Source organism: Cetorhinus maximus, chromosome 7 (assembly GCF_964194155.1).
Source record: "Cetorhinus maximus chromosome 7, sCetMax3.hap1.1, whole genome shotgun sequence".
NCBI classification, from domain to species: Eukaryota; Metazoa; Chordata; class Chondrichthyes; order Lamniformes; family Cetorhinidae; genus Cetorhinus; species Cetorhinus maximus.
In genome coordinates, this window is record NC_135885.1 from 34,097,097 (window position 1) to 34,121,324 (window position 24,228).

General features: G+C 42.2%; 1 protein-coding gene across 2 annotated transcripts in view; it reads right to left on the reverse strand.

Moving 5' to 3' along the window:
• The window catches only part of nbeaa (neurobeachin a), a 1,012,857-nt gene that overhangs the window by 504,202 nt on the left and 484,427 nt on the right, over positions 1–24,228 (reverse strand). For both annotated transcript variants that reach the window (XM_078545316.1, XM_078545315.1), the window contains exon 34: positions 22,654–22,715. In XM_078545316.1, the coding sequence (XP_078401442.1) occupies positions 22,654–22,715 (62 nt within the window). The remainder of the gene's footprint in view (positions 1–22,653; positions 22,716–24,228) is intronic.

Here is a 24,228-nt window from a genome sequence, read left to right on the forward strand (position 1 = left end):
GCATAGATGGCCAATTTTATGAAGGTACAGAAACACCTTAAATTTATGGCACAGGGGGAGACCACTCAGCCCATCATGGCTGTGTTGGCTGAAAAAGAGCTAACCAACTTAATTCCACTTTCCAGCTCTTGGATCAGAGCTCTGTAAGTTATGGCACTTAAAGTGCAAATCCAAGTATTTTAAAATGTGATGAGTGTTTCTACTTCTACCACCCTTTCAGACAGTGAGTTCTAGGCACTCAACACCCTCCGGATGAAAATAAATTACTTCTCAACTGCCCTCTAATCCTTCTGTCGATTACTTGAAATCTAGTTATTGTCCCTCTGCAAAGGGAAACAGATCCTTCCTATCCACTCTACCTCGGGGCCCATATAATTTTGTACATATTAATTATATCTCCCCTCATCTTCCACTGTTCAAAAGGAAACAACCTCAGCCTATCCAATCCTTCCTCAAAGCTATAATTCTCCATTCCTGGTAATGTCCTTGTAAGTTTTCTCCATACCCTCTTCAGTGTGATCACATTGGTCGTGTAATGTGATAACTAGAAATGCATGCAGTACTCTAGCTATGCCAGATTAGTGTTTTATACCTCCCTCTTCTTCACAGGGACTCGAAACGTTAACTCTGTTTCTCTCTCCACAGATGCCGTCAGACCTGCTGAGTTTTTCCAGCATTTTATATTAATGCTTTATACTATTCTATCATAACCTTCCTCCTCTTATATGCTATACCTCAACTAATAAAATATCCCATATGTCTTCCCCAACTACATTTTCTACCTGACCTGCTACCTTCAGTGGACATGCACTCCAAGGTCCCTCAGTTCTTCTACGCTTTTCAGTACCTTACCATTTATTTTGTATTCCCTTGTCTTGTTTTCTCTCCCTAAATGCATTACCTCACGTTTCTCCAGACTGAATTCTATTTACCACTTTTTTGCCAACCTGACCAATCTATTGACATCTTCCTGCAATCTATAGTTTTCTTCCTCCACCATCAATCACACAAACAATTTTTATATGATCTGCAAGCTTCATAATCATGCTCCCCACATTTAATGTCTAAACGTAAACAATGAAAAGGCAAGGGACCATGCACTGAGCCCTGTGAAACTCTACTGGAAACAGGTTTCCAGTTACAAAAACACCCATCCACCAATAACTTTGACTCCTGCCACATAGTCAATATTGGATGCAACTTGCCACTTGTCCTTGGATCCCATGGGCTCTTAATTTTTGACCAGTCTGCTAGACGGCATATTGTCAAAGCCTTCCTAAAATTTATGCAGGCCACATCAAACTTACTACCATCATCAACCCTCCTTGTTACCTCCTGAAAAAATTCAAAGTCAGCCAAACATGTCTTCCTTTAACAAATCCATGCTAACTGTCCTTGATTATTTCCTGCCTTACTAAAATGGATGATTTATATTGTCCCTCATAAATATTTTCAATGATTTGCTCACCATCGAAGTTAGGCTGACTGATCTGTAATTGCCCTGTCTAACCCTTTCTCCCTTTTTAAATGGCAGTACAATGTTAGCAGTTCTCCAAGACAACACGTGTAGTAAGAGAGGGCTGAAAAATGATGGTCAGAGCCTTCACTGTTTCATAAAATCATGGAACAGCTGCACCACAGGAGGCCATTAGGCCCATCGTGGCCATGTCGGCTCTCTGCAAGAGTAGCTCACCACACTCCATGCAATGCCCACCCTCTCACCCTTTTCTCATAGCCATGCAAATTTCTTTTCAGGTGCTTACCCTTTGAAAGCCACAATTGGATCTTCCTCCACCATGCTCTCCAGCAGTGCAATCCAGACCCTAACCATTGACTGTGTAAAAAAAGTTTCTCCTTATGTTGCTGTTGGTTCTTTTGCCATTCTTCTTAAAGCAGTATCCTCTGTTTCTTGTCCCTTCCATGAAGGGGAACAGTTTCTCATTATCTACTCTGCCTGGACCCTTCGTGATTCTGAGAACCTCTATTCGATCCCCTCTTAGCCTTTTCTTTTCGAAGAACAATCCCTGCTTTTCTAAGGAGAACAATCTAACAGAAGTCCCTCATCAGTGGAGCCATTCTTCTAAATCTACTGTGTACCATCTCTTAATCCTTCATGTCTTTCCTAAAGTGTGGTGCCCAGTGTATTTTATAGAGGTTCATTATAACATCCTTCCTTTGCACTCTATGCCCACATTTATAAGGCCCATGATCCCTTGTCATTTTAACACCTTCTCAACCTTCCCTGCCATTAACAACATTTTGTGCATATATACCCTCAGGTCTCTCTGTTCCTGCACCCCGTTTAGAATTGAACCTTTTATATTGATTCTCCTTGTTCTTCCTTGCTTGCTCCTCTTAGCAGCCCGGGATACATTTCATCTGAGCTTGGTGATTTATTTAGTTTCCAAGCTAAATCCCTTAATGTTTTCCCTCTCACTATGTTAATCCAACTCAATTTTTCACACTCATCTTCAACTACAATGTCTGCATCATCATCCCTCTTTTCTGTGAATACATACACAAAGTATTCATTAAGAACCATGTCCACATCTTCCCCTTCCACACACAAGTTATCATTTTGGTCTCTAAAAGGTCCTACTATTTCTATGATTATGGTCCTTCTCTTTAAGCAATTATAAAACATCTTTGAGTTTTCTTTGATTTTACTTGCCAATATTTTTTCACACCCTACTTTTCCTTTCCTAATGTTTTTAATTTCATCCTTGCACTTTCTATATTCTTGTTTTTCTGCAGCATTGCACTCTGGTTATCTGACATAAGCCTTCCTTTTTTGCCCTATTCTACCTTGGATGTTCTTCGGGGAACTCTAGATTTGGGAGGCCCATAGGGTGAAGTTTCCTGCCCCTGCCGACATATTTCAAGGCAAAGGCACATAAAATGAAGCAGGTTGGCAGCCAGTTACCTTCCTGATCACCCCCCAAGCTGTTACCCTGTATTACAGGGCACCGTAAGGCAGCCCACTCACCCTGAAGCATATTGAGGCTCTCAAGGTAGACAATTAACTGCATCCGCCACAATTTTCCAGTCTTCAGGGAATGGGGGGGGCGTGACAAACAGCCTGGCAACTTGCACTGCACAGGCTGCCAGCGAACAGGAAGGGAGGTACCTGGTCTGTGCCCATCAGGGGCAACTCCCTCGAGATGGTTCCTCCTCGCCCAAGTTGGTATCCTCCCACTTTGTCCCTCCCCCTGGCCTCTGCAACCCAATCCTCCTCGCTGGGGTCCTCCAGCTGTGCCTGCCCGAAGTGCCCAAACTTACCTCAAGTATGGGAGACATTTCTGCTCTTCTTTGGGAGAGCCTGAAATCCCAGCAGTGCCAGAAGACAGTAGTGGCCATTGCTGGGACTACAGAACTGCTGGCCAATTCAGATTGGCTGGCAGCTCTCTAGGACAGGACTTCCTGCCCTTGAGGAAGTAACACTGCACTAACTGCTTTAAACTTTCTAACAAAATCAATTGCATTTCTACAGAAATGTGTGCATTCATGGGAAAGATAAACCGAACAGTTAACCATGATCATAAGTTGTCTTAAACATCTTCTATTACCTGTAGAGGGTGATGCTGGATCAGCAGACCAAGTTATACTGCAGAATATAGCTTACATCCAATTTAGCAAAGCATCCTTGCACGTGTGAATATACACACAGAGCTCTACTCCTCATTAATCTTTAATATTGAGAGTACAGGTTACAACGTGAACTTTATCCAAACCACCAGAGAATATGTTGATAAAGTCTGAGTTGTACTGCCACTTTTGTGTTGATGTACCGCCAAAACATATTCATATCACGGTAATAAAGTCAGTGTAACTTTGTTTCTAAACAGCTTGCAACAGATATACTATCATGGAATCAGACATGGTGAGGCCACACTGCGGTGTCAAATTTCCTTCATGACATATAAAAAGTGTTTTAATATGTTGGTGAACAGAAACAATACACTTATTTGTGTATTAAATATGCATAATTAACATATGTTTAGTCCAAATGCATGAACAGTAAAATGTAACTGGATTTCTCGAAACAAGATCTGACACTGTATATTCTTCCTCAATAACAGATGTGGGTCAGGCAACCTTAAGTGACAGCTTGCAAGTCTTCTTACAATAAAACTGAAATATTCCTGGAAGACAAATTTCCATCATTTCATATATTTGTGTTTTCAATGAACCTTGACAAAATTTGGAACTAATACATTAGCCACATGATGCACATTTGCAACAGAACAAAAAGGTCCTTAGAAACAAAATGGAAAGAGAGAAAATAAAATGGTTGGTGGGGGGGGGCGGTGGTGGGTGTTGGTGTGAAGAAACATATTTCATACAGGAAATGCAGTGCTGGCCCATTTTAACAGCCTTCAACTAAACACAATTCCACAGCTGTGACAGATATTGGCTCAGATTGTAGCAGTAATCAAGCACAGATCTTGTCAAGAACAGATCAAATCATCTATGTTATGACCAAATACAAACTTCAGGCTTCACTTCTATCCAACTATTTCAACATGGAGAAAAACCAAATTCTAAAAATGTGTTTTGAATTTCTAGTTTTCATTTTTTTCCCCCAGAGTCTCGTCACTTAAACCGCAAAAGTGAGAAGGCGATACTATTTTGTGAAATGTTACAATAAAACAAAATCTCAATGACCTAATGGACAAAGACCCTGCCTGGTCCAGGACAAACACATGGAGGCTGGAGGTTTCAAAATTCAATTACCAATTCATGCTGAGTTAGCTGATCTTGGCTAATGCAGCAGATGGGATGCTACAATTGATCTCAATGACCCTGGGCTGCAGGGGAGGGGATGGAAATCATACAAGGTTCTCATTCTTGACTGTTGTCCAATGACTCCTATGGGTGGACATCAGGTAGAACATAATTAGTCTTGGCCAATAGTTAGGCTGCTTGTCCAACACTAGATGAACAGAAAATTCCTTCCACTAAATATTTGAAAAAGTGAAGCCATTACCTTTGGTCCCAGGCACAAAGTCAGTTTTCCAGCCACTGGCTCCATCCCTCTCCCTCTCATCGGCAACTGTCTGAGGCTGAACCAGATTGTTCAGAACTTTGGTGTCATATCCCATCTCAAGATGAATTTACGAGCACACTGCCACGCAATCACTCAGACCACCCATTTCCACTCTGTAACAAAGCCCGACTCCAACCCTGTCTCAGCCTATTTGTTGCTGAAACCCTCATCCATGTCTTTACTACCTCTAGAGTTGACAATTCCAACACACACCTGGTTGGCCTCCTATGTTTTACCCTCCATAAACTTGAGGTTGTCCAAAACTCTGGTGCCAATGCCCCCACTCAAACCAAGTTCAGTTCACCCAAATGCCCTGTGCTCACTGACCGACACTGGCTCCCAGTTAAGCAAAGCCTCAATTTTATAATTAGTCGTTTGGTAGTACAAAACTTGAGTGTTGCTGAAAAAAGAGACATGCTGTTGAAGCTTTTTGTCTTACACCCATCAGGACAGTTCACAAGAATACCAATAGTAAAGGGAACAACAATTTATACTGCGTAAGAGATTGCTAGTTGGTTGGCAAGCGAACTCTGATTGGTAGAGCAATTGGCATGGAGAACGCACCAGGGAACAATTATCTGCCAAGCTTTTGTTCAAATTCAAGCCAGGCAGATCATTGCTCGCTGTATATCATGCAAACTCATGAAGGGGTATAAGGCCACCGCTTTCGGTCCTAGAAAGTGCACAGTCTACCCTAGATTACCCTGGAAGGGTAAGTGTCTGAAACATTTGAGCAACAGGTGAAGCTAGCCGTTTCACAATGCTACTATGCTGTAGCAAAAAGAGTGGCATTCTTCGCGAACCGGATGCTGCCATCAAGCCAAAAAGACGCTTTTCCTATCATGCAAATGAGTATTGTGGTATATGAATTTCAGTGCCAGTATGATGCCAGGTGTATAGGCCGCATGTCCCAACAACTGGTGGGTCGCATCAAACAGCACATCCCTTCTGCAGTTCACAACAGGAAAAGCACAGACTATACCCAACCAGCCCATGCTTGCAAAACTCAAAACATAAATGCCCAACATTAGATGTGATACTGTGATTGGACAGCACTTGCTAAACAATCCTAATTGTGCTAATTACACTGAAAACTAATTTAAGATGATCACTCAGTCTTGCAGTGTGGTTCACTTACACATGCTAAAAGCTACATAAGAAGGAGCATGTCCACGCTTTGTGCCTTTTTCAACTAAACAAAGGCTTGGGGGACAGCCATCTCCCAGTTCATTCCCCATGGCAATGACTTGACCAATCAGAATTTTACAATTCTTATCCTTGTTTACCAATCACTCCTTCACCTTGTCTATTTCTATCTCTGTAATCTCCTCCAGCCCCACAACACTCAGATATATGCATTCTGCTAATTCTGGCCTCGTCAACAACTCTAATTTAATCATTTTGCTAATTGTTGTGCCTGTGCCTTCACCTGCCAAAGCCTTAAATCCTGGGGTTCCATCCCTAAGCTTCTACACCAGGGGTGTTGAAACTTTTCACATGAGGAGAAACTGCTGAAACCATAGGAAAGATACAGCGCAGAAAGAGTCTCTGCATCGTGTCTGCACCAAACTACCTGCTCATTTTTAATGCCACTTTCCAGCACCTGGTCCATAGTCTTGCAGGTTACAGCACTTCAGGTGCAGATGCATACAAACATACAAGCTGGTGCAGCAGTAGGCCACTCGGCCCTTCGAGCCTGCTCCACCTGTGAATAAGATCATGGCTGATCTGACTGTAACCTCCCGCCTACCAGGTACCTTTTAAATGAGCTGAGCGTTTCAGCCTCAATCACCAATTTAGGCAGTGAATTTCAGACACCCACCACCCTCTGGGTGAAAAGGTTTTTCCTCATGTCCCCTGTAATCCTTCTAACAAACAACTAAAATCCATGTCCCCTGGTAATTGACCCCTCAGCTAAGGGAAACAGGACTTTCCTGTTTAACCTATTTAGGCCCCCCATAATTTTGTACACCTCAATTAAGTCACCCCTCAGCCTCCTCTGATCTAAGGAAAACAACACGAGCCTATCCAATCTTTTCTCATAGTTGCAATTTTCCAAGCTTGTCAACATTTTTGTAAATCTCCTCTGTACTCTCTCCAGAACAATTATGTCCTTCCTGTAATGTGGTGACCAAACTGTACACAAAATTCCAGCTGTGGCCTAAGCAGTGCCTTATACCGTTCCAACAATACATCCCTGCTTTTATATTCAATACCTCATCCAATGAAGGAAAGCATTCCATATGCTTTCTTTGCCACCTTATTCACCTGTGCTTCACCTTCAGGGACCTGTAAACATGCACGCCAAGGTCTCTCACTTCCTCAACCCTTCTCAATATCCTTCGGTTTATTAAGTATTCCCTTCCATCACACTTTTCCGGATTGAATTCCATTTGCTACTTTTCTGCCCACTCAACAAAACCATTGACATGGAAACATAGAAAACAGGAGCAGGAGTGGGTCATTCAGCCATTCGAGCCTGCTCCATCATTCAATATGATCATGGCCGATACGCTATCTCAATGCCATGCTTCCCCTCTCTCCCCATACATCTTGATGCCTTTAGAATCTAGAAATTTATTTCCTTATTAAATATATTCAGTGATGTGGCCTACACGCCATGCTGTGGTAGAGAATTCTACAGGTTCACCACCCTGAGTGAAAAAGTTTCTTCTCATCTCAGTCCTAAATGGCCAACCTCATATCCTGAGACTGTGACCCCTTGTTCGAGACCCCTCCAGCCAGAGGAAACATCATCCCTGCATCCAGTCTATCCAGCCCTCTCAGAATTTTATACGTTTCAATGAGATCCCCTTTCATTCTTCTAAACACCAGTGAACACAGGCCTAGTCAACCCAATCGCTCCTCATATGACAATCCTGCCATCCCAGTAATCAGTAAGGTGAACCTTCACTGCACTCCCTCTATAGCAAGTATATCCTTTCTTAGGTAAGGAAGCCAAAACTGCACACAATATTCCAGGCATGGTCTCACCAAGTCCCTGTACAACTGAAGTAAGACATCCTTGCTCCAGTACTCAAGTCTTCTCGCAATGAAGGCCAACATACCATTTGCCTTCTTAACTGCTTGCTGCACCTGCATGCTTGCTTTCAGTGATTGGTGCCCAAGGACACCCAGGTCTCTTCGTACATCAACATTTCCCAATCTATCACCATTTCAATAATACTCTGGTCTTCTGCTTTTCCTACCAAAGTGGAAAATTTCATTGAAGTCAGTCTGACCAGCCTATAATTTTCTGCCCTAACCCTTGCACCCTTTTTAAATAGTGATACAAGGTTCACAGACCTCCAATTCTCTGGCTACCTTCCGCTGTGCCTAGTGAGGATTGGAAAATGATCCTCAGGACATTTGCTATTTCCTCCCTGGCTTCCTTTAACAACCTGGGATACAATCCGTCAGCCCTGGTGATTTATCCACCTTCAAGGATGCCAGTCTCTCCAGTACTTCCTCTCTCATTATTGTATCTAATATTTCACACTCCTCCTCCTCCTTAAACAGAATGAAGGCAAAGACAAAGTACTCATTGAGAACACTGCCCACATCTGCAGCATCAATTCACAAGTTACCATGTACATCACTGATAGGCCTTACACTTTCCTTAGTTATTCTCTTGCTTTTAATGAACTGGCAAAACACATTTGGGTTTTCTTTGATTTTACCTGCCAATAATTTTTATACCCTCTCTTTGCTTTCCTGAATTCCTTTTTAACTTCACCCCTGCACTTTCTATATGCCTATAGGCTTTCTAAAGTATTACGTTTTTTGTGACTGTCATAAGTTTTAGTTTTCTGCTTTATCTTACCCAGTATGCCTTTGGATAACTAGGGGGCTCTAGATTTGGCAGAACCACCCTTTTTCTTTGTGGGGGCATGTCTACACTGTGCCCATAGAATCTTGCTTTTAAATATCTCCCACTGATTTGACAGTGTTTTCCATTCTAGTAGCTGTATCCAACCCACTTTCGCCAGTTCAACTCTCAGCTTTCTAAAATTTGTCTTCCCCCAACTTAGGACTTTTATTCCTGTTCTATCTTTGCCCTTTTCCATAATGATGCTAAATCTAACTGTATTGTGGCCACTATCTCCAAAGTGGTCCCCCACTACTACTTCATCCACTTGCCCAGCTTAATTTCCTAAGATTAAATCTAGAATTACACCCTCTCTCATTGGGCTTGTTACATGCTGGCTAAAAAAGTTTTCTTGAATGCAGTTCAAGAATTTTGAGTCCTCTATGCCATTCACACTGTTCATTTCCCAGTTGATATTAGGGTAGTTGAAGTTTCCAACTATTACTGCCCTATTGTTTTTGCACTCAGACATTTGCCTACATCTCTCTTCTAACTCCTTTCCACTATTTGGGGGTCTACAGTATACTCCTAGTAATGTGGCTGGCCCTTTTTTATTTCTGAGCTCAACCCATATGGCCTCATTTGATGCACCATTTAGTGTGCCATCCCTCCTCAGAGCAGTAATTGTTTCTTTAACCCATAATGCTACACCCCCACCTTTTTTAACCCCCTCTCTATCCTGCCTGAAAACACTACATCCAGGGATGTTAAGCTGCCATTTTTGACCCCCTTTAAGCCAATTTTACATTATAGTGATGATATCATGCTGCTACATGTCTACCTGTGCCCTCAGCTCATCAGCTTTATTTGCTATACTCCTTGCATTTACATATGCACCTTTTAACACTGTCAAATCCCTGTGCTGTACACAGTTTAACCTGCACTTATTCTGTCTTTCAGAGTAACTCATTAATTCTCCATCTCCCATTCCCTGCTCTGAATTTGCCCTATTCTATTTTAAACCCCACCCCTCCAACCCCACAACAGCACGAGCAAATCCCACTGCGAGGATATTCGTCCCAGTCCTGTTCAGGTGTAGACCGTCTGGCTTGTACAGGTCCCACCTTCCCCAGAACATATGAACATATGAGCTAGGAGCAGGAGTAGGCCGCCCAGCCTTTTACACTTGCTCCGCCATTCAATAAGATCATGGCTGATCGGACTGCAACCTCCCACCTACCCCCAATAACCTTTCACCTCCTTATTAATCAAGAATCTATCTAGTTTTGCCTTAAAAATATTCAAAGACCCTGCTTTCATTGCCTTTTGAGGAAGAGAGCTCCAAAGACTCATGACATTCAGAGAAAAAAATTCTCATCTCTGTCATAAATGAATGGACCCCTTATTTTTAAACCATGACCCCTACTTCTGGATTCTTCCCACAAGAGGAAATGTCCTCCACACATCGACTCTGTCAAGATCCCTCAGGATCTTAAAGGTTTTGATCAAGTCACCTTAGTCTTCTAAACTCCAGTAGATACAAGCCTAACTTATCAAACTTTTCCTCATAAGACAACCCGCCCATTCCTCGTGTTAGCCTAGTAAACCTTCTCTGAACTGCCTCTAACGCATTTACATTTTTCCTTAATAAGGAGACCAATACTGTAGACTGTACTTCAGATGTGGTCTCACTAGTGCTTTGTACAACTGAAGCATAACCTCCTAACTTTTGTACTCAATTCCCCCCACAATAACAATAACATTCTATTAGCTTTCCTAATTACTTGCTGTACTTGCATACTAGCCTTTTGTGATCCATGCACTAGGACACCCAGGTCTGAATCTCAAAGCTCTGCAATCTCTCACCATTTAGATAATAAGCTTTTTTATTTTTCCTGCCAAAATGTACAATTTCACATTTGCCCTCATTATACTCCATTTGCCAGGTCTTTGCCCACTCACCTAACCTAGCTGTGTCACTTTGTAGCCTCCTTACGTACTCCTCAAAACTTACTTTCCTAAATTTATGTTGCCAGCAAATATTGCAACTAGTCCCAATGCCTCAGAAATCTGATGCCTCCCTCCTACACCAGCTTCTCAGCCATGTTTTCAATCTCTCATTTCTCCTATTTTTATGCTCACTTGCATGTGGGACTGAGAGTAATCCTGAGATTAATGCTTTAGAGGTCCTACTTTTCAATCTCCTTCCTATTGCCCTAAAATCTACTTTCAGGAACTCATCCCCTCTCCTACCAAAGTTATTGGTGCCAACGTGGACCACAACCTCTAACTGATCACCCCCCCCCAACCCCCAGAAGAATGTCCTGCAGCCGCTCCGTGACACCCTTGACCCTGGAATCAGGGGGGCAACATACCATCCTGCAGTCACTACCACAGCCACAGAAACAACGGTCCGTTCCCCTAACTAACAAACCCCCTATCACTACTGCTCTTCCCCTCTTCTTTCTCCCCTCCTGTACAGCAGAGCTGCCTGTGGTGTCACAAGTCTGGCTCTGACTGCACTCCTCCGACGAACCAACGCCCTCACCAGTATCCAAAATGGAAAACTAATTAGCAAGCGGGACCCCAGGGGATTCCTGCACTACCTGTCTAGTTCTCTTGGACTGCCTGGCGGTCACCCATTCCTTTTCTGCCTCCAGGCTCCTATGCTGCGGTGTGACCACCTCTCTGAACATGCTATCCATGTAGCTCAAAGCCTCGTGGATGTGCCACAGTGACTCCAGCCGCCGCTCCACTTCAGCAGCCCAGAGCTCAAGGTTCTGCAGCTGGTGAGCCATGTTTCAATTTTTTTCTCACTCACAGGCAGGGTGGCCAGCTCTGGGGGAGGGAAAATAAGCAGCACATCACCTTGGGAGGGGTTGCTGACAAGGCCGTAGGAGTAGGGGTTGGAGGGGCTGCTGGCAGAACAGCAAGATGGTGGTTGGGTGAGGGGGGTTGCGGGGGGGAGTGGGTAGGGTCGGAGGAGGATGGTGGCAGTTGCAAGATGTATGCAGTTCAGTAGGTCTCACAAAGAGGTTCGAGTCTTGCAAAGTTTAACGGTAAGTGTTTATTAGCTACTCATAACTATATACATATGGACAATATAAGGCCTAAGCTAGGAGCTGTCACCATGCTGCCTCTACACACCTCTCGGTCCAGTACAAGATTGCCCTCTAGACTTGTATCATATGTCCCTTTACAGCACATTGTGGGCAGTACTGTAGCCAATCTCACATTAACCCTTTGTATGCCAGACCCTTATACTACACCTCTCCCGAGTCTTTATCCAATGCATTTACAATGCATTCCTGTTTAGGCAACATATTTACATTACTTTTAATACTCTTTCTCCCCTCCTCAAGTCTCTGTACTTACAGATTCAGACAGTCTAGAGGCTTTACAATTCTTTCACAATGACTTGGATGAGAGAAGTGAACGCACTATCACCAAATTTGCGGATGCCACAAAAGTTGGTGGGAAGGCAAGTGGTGAGGATGACACAAAGGCCTGAATTTTCCCGTTGGCAATTTGGAGGCGGGGCCCGCTCATCGACGGGAAAATGACGCGGGATGACGTTGGGAGGAACCCCCGACATCATCCTGGTCCCTTTAAATTTTTAGGAAGGCAGGCGGACAGCGAAATCAGCTGTCCGCCCGCCGACCTGTCAATGGCCAATTGAGGCCATTGACAGAGTAATTAAGATAATTAAAGACCTGCCCGTCCAACCTTAAGGCTGGCGGGCAGGCGAGGAGCCCCAGTGGGCTTCTGATAAAGCATGAAACCTCATCCACTGAGAGGATGAGGTTTCATGTCCGTTTTTAAAAACTTTAATACATTTTATGTGATATTTATTAACATGTCCCATCTCGTGACGTTGTCACATGAGGGGAACATGCTAATAATTTTTTCCAATTTTTCTATTTTTAAAGTTTTCTGGACTGTCAGTAATCTCCCTGAGACAGCACTTTGTCTCAGGGAGCAGTGCGCTCTTTCGCGCGCATGTGCGAAAGAGCGCACTTTGACAGCTGGGGATTCCCTCGCCCCCCTGCACAGGAAGCTCTTCCTGTCGGACAGGCCACTGGGCGGGCCTTAATTGGCCCACCCACTCAAAATGGCGGTGGGACCCGTTTCGGTGGCGGGGGTCGGCTGTCCGCCCGCCACCGAGCCGGTGGGGCCCGCACACCCACCAAGGGCAAAATTCTGCACTAAGAGTCTACAGAGGAACATAGACAGGGAAGTGAGTGGGCAAAAACTTGGCAAATGGAATATAATGTGCGAAAATATGAGGTTATGCACTTTGGCAGGAAGAATAGAGCAGCTGAATATTATTTACATGGAGGAAGACTGCAGAAAGCCTTTATTTCAAAGGGAATGGAGTATAAAAATAGGGTAGTCTTGGTAAAACTATACAAGGCACTAGTTAGACCACACCTAGAATACTGTGAACAGTTCAGTCCCCTTATCTAAGGATAGATATACTGGCATTGGAGGCAGTCCAGAGAAGGTTCACTGGGTTAATCCCAGGTATGGAGGGATTTTCTTATGAGGAGTGGTTGAGTAGGTTGGGCCTGTACTCATTGGAGTTTAGAAGAATGACAGGTGACCTTACTGAAACATATAAGATTCTTAGGGGGCTTGACAGAGTAGATGCTGAGAGGTTGTTACCCCTTGTGGGTGAGTCTAGGGCCAAATGGCATAATCTCAGAGTAAGGGGTCACCCATTTAAGGCATAGATGAGGAGGAATTTCTTCTCTCAGAGGATCGTGAATCTGTGGAATTCTTTACCGCAGAGGGCTGTAAAGGCTGGGTTGTTAAGTATATTCAAAGCTGAGATAGACGGATTTTTAATCAGTAAGGGGTTATGGAGAAAAGGCAGGAAAGTGGAGTTGAGGATTATCAGATCAGCCATGGTCTCATTGAATGGCAGAGCAGACTCGGTGGGCCGAATGGCCTACTTCTGCTCCTATGTCTTATGATCTTGTGTTTACAACAGTTGGTGGCTCTGCTGTACTGGGTGAACATTGTTGATGAGGAGGTTGCTTTGAATGTGGTCATTCTGGCATTTGGTTCTTGATCTTAATTCTCTTTCATCATTCTTTGGAGTTGAACTGCTCCTTCTCAACTACTCACCTGGTGTCATTGATGGTCATTGGCTTACCCCGTTCTTTATGAGGAGAATGAACTTGCAGCTTGAGCATGGTCCTCATTCTGTTTCATCCATGGTCATTAAAATTAAGTGTGCAAAGTTTTAAATGCTGTTAGGAAATCAAAGATGGCACTGTCGTATGCTTCTTCACAACGAGGTTTCCCATGCTTGCCGATTTTGGCAGGCTCCTGCAGTAATGGCATTAACAATTTCTACGTTTTAAATGTTTAGCAGCAACTCCCTGGATTGAGCTTTGAGTCTTCCCCACTGTATCTAAGAATTTTCAGGTTGTGAAAACATCAATTCCCAGCTTTTGCTGGAATTTAACTGATTATTTGTTTTTTTTTCATTTGGAGCGAGCTTGGCCTACCATGGCCTATGGTCAGGTGCCTTCTTGGGACTCAGACTGCTTGTGGTACATTTAAAGCAGCAATTCTGACTTATAAACTTCTCAAACTCATTCTGGCCAAGAACTTCTTAGCTCGCCCCTGCTAGGTCTTCTGACATTGCACTCTTTGGGTAATGAAGCTGGTCTTCCATGGGTTTCAATGGCGTCTTCGTCTGCAGTGTGGAGTTGCAGTTCTGCCTTTTGCTTCCAATCTGCTTCAGAGCTTTTCTCTAGCAATCTCCTTCTGCATCTTTTCTTCTGGTGCTTTTAGTCAGGTTAGAATGCTGCTCTTTTAATCTTACAGATTTTAAATTTCATCTCCAGACTGAGGGATTCTAGTTTGTTCCAAATGCTGCCACCATGTTGTAAGATGTGTGTAGTTCCATAGGTCTCATGAAGAGGTTCTAGGTCTTGTGTAGTTTGTGTGTTTATTAACTACTCATAGCTATATACATATGTAAAGTATAAGGTCTAAGCTAGGAGTTGTCTCCATGCTTGTTTCTACACACACCTCTGTCTAGTACAAGGCTGCCCTCTAAGCTCAGGTCATGTGTCCCCTTACATCACACTGTGGGTGGTACTGTACCCAGTACCACATTAACCCTTTGTATGCCAGACCTTTATACTACAATGACGAGACTGTAAGTGGGGAGCAGTTGAAGAGATCATACGGGGCGGTAACAGCGTGATGTATAATTCTCCCTCCTCTCTCCCCTCCCTCTTTCCCTTCAACTCTCCCTCTCCTTCCCTCTCTCACTTCCTCCCCCTCCCTCATTCCCTCCCCTTCTCTCCCCCACTTTGTCCCTATCCCCTCCCTCTTCTTAAACTCACCGCTTTCTACATGGTGGCAGCCATTTTCTAGATGGTACCACCCCCAGTTCCCAAACTCTGTTCCATTCGCCAATCCAGTCCCAGCAGTGTAGACACAAACCCCACACTCCCCCTCCAGTTTAAAATATCAATATTAAGAAGCTGGCGGGGAAATTCACAAATCCTTGGAGAATTTCAAACTTTATGGTAACTTACAGCATGGTACATTCCATTTTTAAAGGGATAACCATGGCAGTTGGCGGGCTCCATTCAAATCATTGGCGGGCCACTGTATGTTTATGAGAGATGGTGGCATTGTAGTAATGTCACTGGACTAGTAATCCAGATGTCCAGGCTAATGCACTGGGGACAGGTGCTCAAATCCCACCATGACAGCTGGTGGAATTTGAATTCAATTGATAAAGATCTGGAATATGAAGCTAGTTTCAGTAATAGTGACTATGAAACTCTCATTGATTGTCGTTAAAAACCCAACTGGTTCACTAATGTCGTTTAGGGAAGGACATCTGGTCTGGCCTGCATGTAACTCCAGACACACAGCAATGTAGGTGACTCTTAATCACCCTCTGAAAGCAAGCCACTCAGTTCAAGGACAATTAGCGATGGGCAACAAATGCTGGCTTTACCAGTGATGCCCACATCCCATGAACGAATAAGGGAAAAAAAGTTGGACAACCTTGCTTTACACCTCTTTCCTCTTTTAAAACATACCTCTTAGGCCATGTTTTTAGTCATCTGCGCTAATACCTCATGTGATTTGTGCCGAATTTTGTTTTATAATGCTCCCGTGAAGTACCGTGAGACATTTTATTAGAATGAAGACACTACATAAATACAAGATGTTTTTGTTTGCCATCAAGTTCTCCATGGTCCATTAGCCCACTGAGACTCGCTGTCAAGTCTCATATATGAAGAACTGATATGTGGTTGAGATATCAAAGGACTTTTTGTATCTGCGTGATCATTCCCCAACAGGACCCTTTGCATTTGAGTGGAATTGGGGAAAACATAATCTCTAATCTAATTTATATCTATACCATAGTTAAGATGAAAGTGGTGTGTTCATATTATTAAAATTGTGTCAAAGAAACCAAACTAGAAGATTAATTTTGCATCTCTTTGAGCTATGGAAAGCTGGAACATTTACTTTATTGATAGAAAGACTGGTACTCTAATGGCTAATTACCACATATAAAGCAATCTTTGAATACATATATTTGTGAACTCTTCCATAATTTTCCTGTGACAGTTTTAACAACTGACAAATGTGTGGGCAATCCAAATAAAAAAGTAAAAACAAATATAAAATATGTAATAACTATAAGTAACTCCAATCGAAAATGTTTGATTATTTCTGTCAACAAATTTTACATGATGTTTATAAAGTAAAAATCCTGAAGGTCTAGATATGATTGTGTGACTCGTTAGAGAAATTTGGTGCTTTGAAATTGATCTGAACTCAACAAATGGAGTGCTGGGAAAAAGATTTCAGCTTAAAACTTCTGACAATGGCATCAAGTGGATGTAAAAAAGATATATACTTTGCAGTAAAGCACAGTAATGCCCCTGTAGAGGAAATCTGATTGCAATCCTTCATAGTCTGAAAGCCTGGCCATCTGAATTGAATTAGGCATGACATGCACTTTCAGACGTTTGCAATCTGAAACCTCATGTAAATTTAGAACATACTTTAGACTTAAGCCTCTGGCAGTTAATGTTTTGCTCAGCAGCACAATTCAAAAAAAAAGAACTGGCAATCTGAAGTTGTTAACATGAGATTTCTAATGTTAAAAAAAACTTGAATAGTGCAAATTTGATAAGGCGAATTAAGAGAAAAATATACTAAATTCAGTTTCCTTAATATCAATTAACAAGTTTGATCAACAGAATATTTTAGTTAAAAGGGAAAAGAAAACTTTCTTGATCTTATAAATAGCTCTGTGGCAGTTCAATTAAAAGAAACACAAATCTAACATTTGATTTTCCAGGACTAATGAAGAATGAATAAATCAAAATGGTTTCCTCTGTGACAATGCTGCAATGTTAATTTGACTTACACTAACGTATTTGTAATTTTATACTGCATTCTCATCAGCAGTCAGGTTTAGATTTGTACCAAAAAGCCTCGTGAAGGACACAGGAAGAGAGCTCAAATTTCGAACTCTTAGTCCTAATCAATACATGAGGCAAAGTTTCATCTCCTGGGTCCTTAATGGTAGGAATTCCTGGAGCCAAGAAATGAGTAAAGCTAGTCTCATGATTAGATGATGGAATCATTAGGAGACAATATCCACATGTTGTGTTGCTTTCCGGTACAATGCAGTAAAACACGGGGATTGCAGTCGAAGCTCTTTTAACACGAACTTGTTTATAAATCCTCACTTTAAATGCTACAAAGCTTTCCACAAATGCCATGGTTTGCTGCTCAAAGGATCATTATGAATCTCAAGGAGTTTCCCTTGAAATCTGGACTGAAGTTTGGAATCACAAAATCACAAATGCCCTGCAGGAGATTTTTGATGCCTTAATTCCGCAGAGGATTCATGCCAACACAGTTCTTTCCTCTCTGTTCAGCAATCACTCATACCAGGGGGGAAAAAAGTTGACTTGCATCTAATGGCTTCCTTACGTGAATGGAGCAGATGAATACTGAAATATATTTTCAGGACTTGTAACAGCAGGTATGTGAACGTGTCTGGTATATTTATTAAATTTAGCTTTGATCTTTTCTATGAAGAAAGAAAGCTGCGAGTTCTAAACCATTTGGTAAGGGATCATTTATGGAAAAGAGTCATCTACTTTTGATATCAAACAAAGGTATCAGATACTGGTAGGCAATAACTTTATGCCGTTAATATATTTTTTTTCACTTATTAACAATGAATCATATAGACCTCAAGTGCTTTTTTGCACCATTGTTGGTATTGCAAAAGGGCATAAAACATGTTTACTAGTTGGACATTTAGTGCATAAATGTGCATATTACAAAATTCTGCAAGGAGTCAGAAATCTGCAAGGCAAAAAAAATCAATGTAGGGTTTCCAACTGTAATGGTTTGTATTCTGTTTTAATAATGTAACACTGCTGCTTAAGAATATAAATAATTTATATCTTGTAACAATCAACTCAAATGAAAGCAGCTGTATATTCGTAACAGTATTACTGAAGGTACCTAGAAATGCTAATTGTTTCACTATTGTTTGTCAGATTGAATCACCAATTGTTCTGTTACCGTTGGTGTGTATACATTATCATTTTTAATAAGCCCTAGCTGTTCAATTTCTTTTTATAATTTTGCAAATGATTATACATCATCTTGTAAAACACACTAACAGTGTGTACATTATTAGGTGCTAATGATATTAAAATAATCAAATAAATCAATTATATAACATAGATTTTTGAAAAGCTGCTAAGGCAATATCATGTATTTGTGCAAGGGCTATATTTACTGGATCTTATCCAAGATAGGCAATTTAATGACCATTTGACAGGATTAGATGTTCATGACATTCACCACCCAATTCAACCTTTCAACATAAGAATCCAAATGCAATGCTAAAAGGTTTCAACTGTCAGTATTGTTCTATTTAAATGGATGACTTAACATAATTGGAAATAATATTTTGAACCTTTCTCCTTTACAATGTCCAAAATAATTTAATGTAACTGTGTGGACATAATTGCATTGCATAAATACTAAACCTAAGAAAAATATACAAAGAATAACATCGCCATCCTTGCAAATGCAGTATTTCAGGATATTCTTGCAAAAGCCATAATGCACAATAAGCAAAATAGGTGCTTTACATTCATCAAGGTTATGTTCTGGAAAAGACCCAATAAGAACTGCATTTGAATGACTTTGATTGCTCAGTAAAGAAGAAGCAATAGTCAGTTAAGTGATGGCCCTTCTCGATTTCCCAAAGCAAAAAAATAGTTATACTCATCGTCACAGACAGTTTGAAAGGGGATTCTGGTAGACTTCATTAATCTTCATGATCCAACAGAGAAGAGTGAAACAGAGCTGTTCACCCATCAATTGAAGGAACATCAGGGAGCTTCACAATATGTGACATCAAAGAATAAGGGAAAAAAACAAAAAATGGGAAATCTCAACATACAATTTTTCTTTTATTTATTCTTTCACAGGATGTGGGTATCGCTGGCTAAGCCAGCATTTATTGCTCATTCCTAACTGTCCTTGAGAAGGTGGTGGTGAGCCACCTTCTTGAAAGGCTGCAGTCCATGTGGTGCAGGTATACCCACAGTGCTGTTAGGGAGGGAGTTACAGGATTTTGACCCAGCAGTGAAGGAACATCAATATTGTCATGAGCGTTTACGGCTTCGATGGGGATTTGAGTTCCCATGAATCTGCTGCCCTTGTCTTTCTAGCTGGTTGAAGTTGCAATTTTTGGAGGTGCTGTTTGGAAGGTTTGGAGGTGCCGCAGTGCATCTTGTAGATAGTTCACACTGCTGCCATTCTACATCGATGGTGGTTGGAGTGAATGTTTAAGGTCGTGGGCGGAGTGCCAATTAAGCAGGCTGCTTTGTCCTGGATGGTGTCGAGCATCTTGAGTGTTGTTCGTGCTGCACTCATCCAGGCAAGTGGAGAGCATTCCATCACACTCCTGACTTGTGTGTTGCAGATGGTGGTCAGGCTTTGGGGAGTCAGGAGGCGAGTCACTTGCCACAGAATTTCCAGCCTCTGACCTGCTCTTGTAGCCACAGTACTTATATGGCTGGTCCAGTTCAATTTCTGGTCAATAGTAACCCCCAGGATGTTGATAGTAGAGGATACAGCAATGGAAATGCCATTGATGCCAAGGGGAGATAGTTAGATTCTCGCTTGTTGGAGACAGTCATTGCCTGACACTGTTACTTGCCACTTATCAGCCCAAGCCTGAAAATTGTCCAGATCTTGCTGCATATGGACATGGACTGCTTCAGTATCTGAGAAATCGTGAATGGTGCTGAACATTGTACAATCATCAGCGAAACATCCCCATTTTTGACCTTATGATGCAAGGAAGATCATTGATGAAGCAACTGAAGATGGTTGGGCCGAGGACACTATCCTGAGGAACTCCTGCAGCGAAGTCCTGGAACTGAGGTGATTGACGTCCAACAACCACACCCATCTTGCTTTGTGCTAGGTATGACTCCAACCAGCACAGTTTTTCCCACGATTCCCAGTGAATCCAGGTTTCCCATTGCTGCTTGAAGCCACAATCGGTCAAATGCTGCTTTGATGTCAAAGGCAGTCACCTCACCTCTAGAGCTCAGCTCTTTTCTCCATGTTTGGGCCAAGGCTATAACGAGGTCAGGAGTTGAATGGCCCTGTGGAAGCCAAACTGAGCATCATGAGCAGGTTATTGCTGTGTAAGTGCCACCTGATAGCACTGTCGATGACCTCTTCCATCACTTTGCTGATGATCTAGAGTAGATTGATGGGGCAGTAATTGGCCGGGTTGGATTTGTCCTGCTTTTTGTGGACAGGACAAACCTGAGTAATTTTCCACATTGCCAGGTGGATGCCAGTTTGCAGCTGTATTGGAACAGCTTGGCTAGGGCCGCGGCTAATTCTGGAGCACAAGTCTTCAGTAGTTTTGCGGAAATGTTGTCAGTGCCCATAGCCTTTGCAGTCTGCAGTGCCTTTAGCTATTTCTTGATATCATGTGGGGTGAATAAAATTGGCTGAAGACTGGCATCTTGAAGCTGGTGAGGAGGCCTAGATGTATCATTCACTCAGCACTTCTGGCTGAAGATGGTTGCAAATGCTTCAGCCATCTCTTTTGCACTGGCGTGCAAAGCATTTGATGATGCCGATATTTGTTGAGCCTCCTCCTCCAATTAGTTGTTTAATTGTCCAGCTCAATTCACGACTCAATATGGCAGGACTGCACAGCTTAGATCTGATCCATTGGTTGTGGGATTGCTTGGCTCTGACAATCGCATGTTGCTTCCACTGATCGGCAAAGCAAGTAGTCCTGTCTTGACACCTGCTTTTTATGTATGCCTGATGCTGTTCTTGACATGCCCTCCTGCACTCTTCATTGAACCAGGGTTGAAACTTGGCTTGATGGTAATGGTAGACTGAGCTCTATGCTGGACCATGAGTTACAGATTGTGGTTGCATACAGTTCTGCTGCTGCTAAAGACTCACAGCACCTCATGGTTGCCCAGTTTTGAGTTGCTAGATCTGTTTGAAATCTATCCCCTTTTAGCATGGTAGTAGTCCCACACAACACGATGGAGAGCATCCTCAATGTGAAGATGGGACTTTGTCTCCACAAGGACTGTGCGTTAATCATTCCCACCAATACAGTCACAGGCAGATGCTTTGGTGTCAGGTGATTGGTGAGGACGAGGTCAAGTAGGTCTTCCCCTCTTGCTGGTTCCCACATCACCTGCTGCAGACCCAGTCTAGCAGCTATGTCCTTTAGGGCTCGGCCAGAAGTGGTGCTACCGAGCCACTCTTGGTGATGGGCAAAAATGTCCCACACCAAGAGAACATTCTGTACCCTTGTGACCCTCAGTGCTTCTTCTAAGTGGTGAACATGGAGGAGTACTGATTCATCAGCCAGGAGGGGGGGGAGGGGGATGGGCAGTAGATGATAGTCAGCAGGAAGTTTCCTTGCCCATGTTTGACCTGATGCCATGAGACTTAATTGATTCGGAGTCAATGCTCAGGAATCCCATGGCAACTCTCTCCTGACTTTATACCACTGTGCCACCACTTCTGATGGGTCTGTCCTGCCATACCCAAGGCTGGTGATAGTGGTGTCTGCAACATTACCTGTAAGGTATGATTCTGTGAGTATGGCTATGTCAGGTTGTTGCTTGACTAGTCTTTGGGACAACTCTCCCAATTTTGGCACAAGCTATCAGATGTCAGTAAGGACAACTTTGCATGTTCAACCGGGTTTGGTGGGCCATTGATATTTCCAGTGCCTAGGTCAATGCTGGGTGGTCATCTTTAATTCCTTTTTGACTTTTCTTTAGCAGTTTGATACAACTGAGTGGCTTGCTAGGCCGTTTCAGAGGGCATTTAAGAATCAACCTCATTGTTGTTGGTCTGCAGTCACGTAGGCCAGGCCAGATAAGGATGGCACATTTCCTTCCCTAAAGCACGTTAGAGAACCAAATGGTTTTTTACAACAATTGACAATGGTTTCCTTGTCACCATTACTGAGTCTAATTTTTAATTACGGATTTATTAACTGAATTCAAATTCCACCGGTTGCTGTGGTGGGATTCAAATCCGTGTACCAAGAGCATTAACCTTGAATTAATTTTCTTTCAACTTTCATAAACCCTATTACTCGAAGAGTCAAAGCTATTTATAGATTTTTGTAGGTGATTGACATTTTTCATATCTAAATAGAAGCTAAACTACAAAGTTTTGGAAATATTCCTTTGAAGTACTTTACCTGTGAACACAGCAACATAACCAATTCTACGACAGAGGTACTAGACTTCATACACACCAGGCCTGCAAAAGATTACAAATAAATTTGTTTAAAGCAATTTGTGATTAACTTAAAACAGAAGAGATAGTACATTCTAGAGTGCAACAACTAGCCCAGTAGCATGCAAGATAGCAGAACTTTAAATAGCACTGGTAACCAAATATAAAAGTTCACACACTATTGGGCCATCATATGTGCCTTGAAATCATGTGAAGTTAGCAGGGTAAATGAATAGAGGAGAGAGAGCTTTATAACAGGTATAGGTAAAACTTGCAAAGATTAGAAAAACTGCAGCTAAGTAACAATTTTACACATTTATCCAACCTCTTTAAACACATTGGAAGAGAAAATAAAACTATAAGCCAATTAGCTTAATGTCAGTGATGGGAAAAATGCTGGTACTCAAAAATGTAATAAAAAATAGAAAGGTAAACAAAAAGTGGTTTTAAAAAAGATATAATAGAACAGCATTTAGAAACTGAAAATATAAGTTAGCATCGATTCCAAAAGGGGTAATACTTAACTGAATTCTTTAAAAAGTAACAGAAAGGGGAAAAAAAGACTTGCATTCATATAGCATCTTTCACAACCACCAGATGACTCAAAGCACTTTACAGTCAATTAAGTACTTATTGAAATGGGTTAACTGTTGCCATGTAGGAAACATGGCAATCAATTCGCACACTGCAAGTTATCAAAATAGCAATGTGATAATGACCAAATAATGTGTTTTTGTGATGTTGATTGAGGGATAAATGTTGGCTAGGACACCAGGAGAACTCCTTTTCTCTTCTTCGAAATTGTGTTAGACCTTTTATATCCAAGAGGGGGCAGATTAGTTTAATATCTCATCCAAAAGATGGTATCACAGTGCAGCACTCCTTCAGTGCTGCGCTGCGTGCCAACCTAGATTGCTGCATTCAGGTTCGAAACCCACAACCTTCTGATTCAAAGGTGAGGATGTTTTCAACTGTGCTATGGCACAGGGTAGATAATGTAATGAAGTGGGTGCAATATATTGAGATTTCCAAAATATCTCTGATAAGGTACCACAATCATGACTAAAGTCAGAGCATGTGGAGTCAACAGGCAAGTAACAGAATTGATATCAAGCTGGCTAATGACTGAAAACACAGTACAGGGGTTAACGGTAGTTATTCAGATTGGCAAGTAGTGGAAGTGCTGTTCCACAAGGTTGGGTGCTGGGACCACTGCTGTTCACCATTGATATTAATGATTTGAGAATTAGAAGTACAATTTCAAAATTTGTGGACAATACCAAATTGTAAGGTGCAGTCAATATAAAAGAAGCAATTGACAAAATAAAAGAAGAAATTAATAAACCTGCAGAATGGGTGTGCAACTGGCAAATTAACTTCAGTATAGCCAAGTGTGAGGCCACATACTCCTTGGAAATAAGGACAAGAAACTTAGCCGCACGGAGATAGGGTTGGAGGGTGGAAAGGGAGCAAAATTTGAAAGTAAGTCAACTCCTAAAGCGTTTCTGGCTCCGAGCAACCTTGCCAGAGGTGGGGT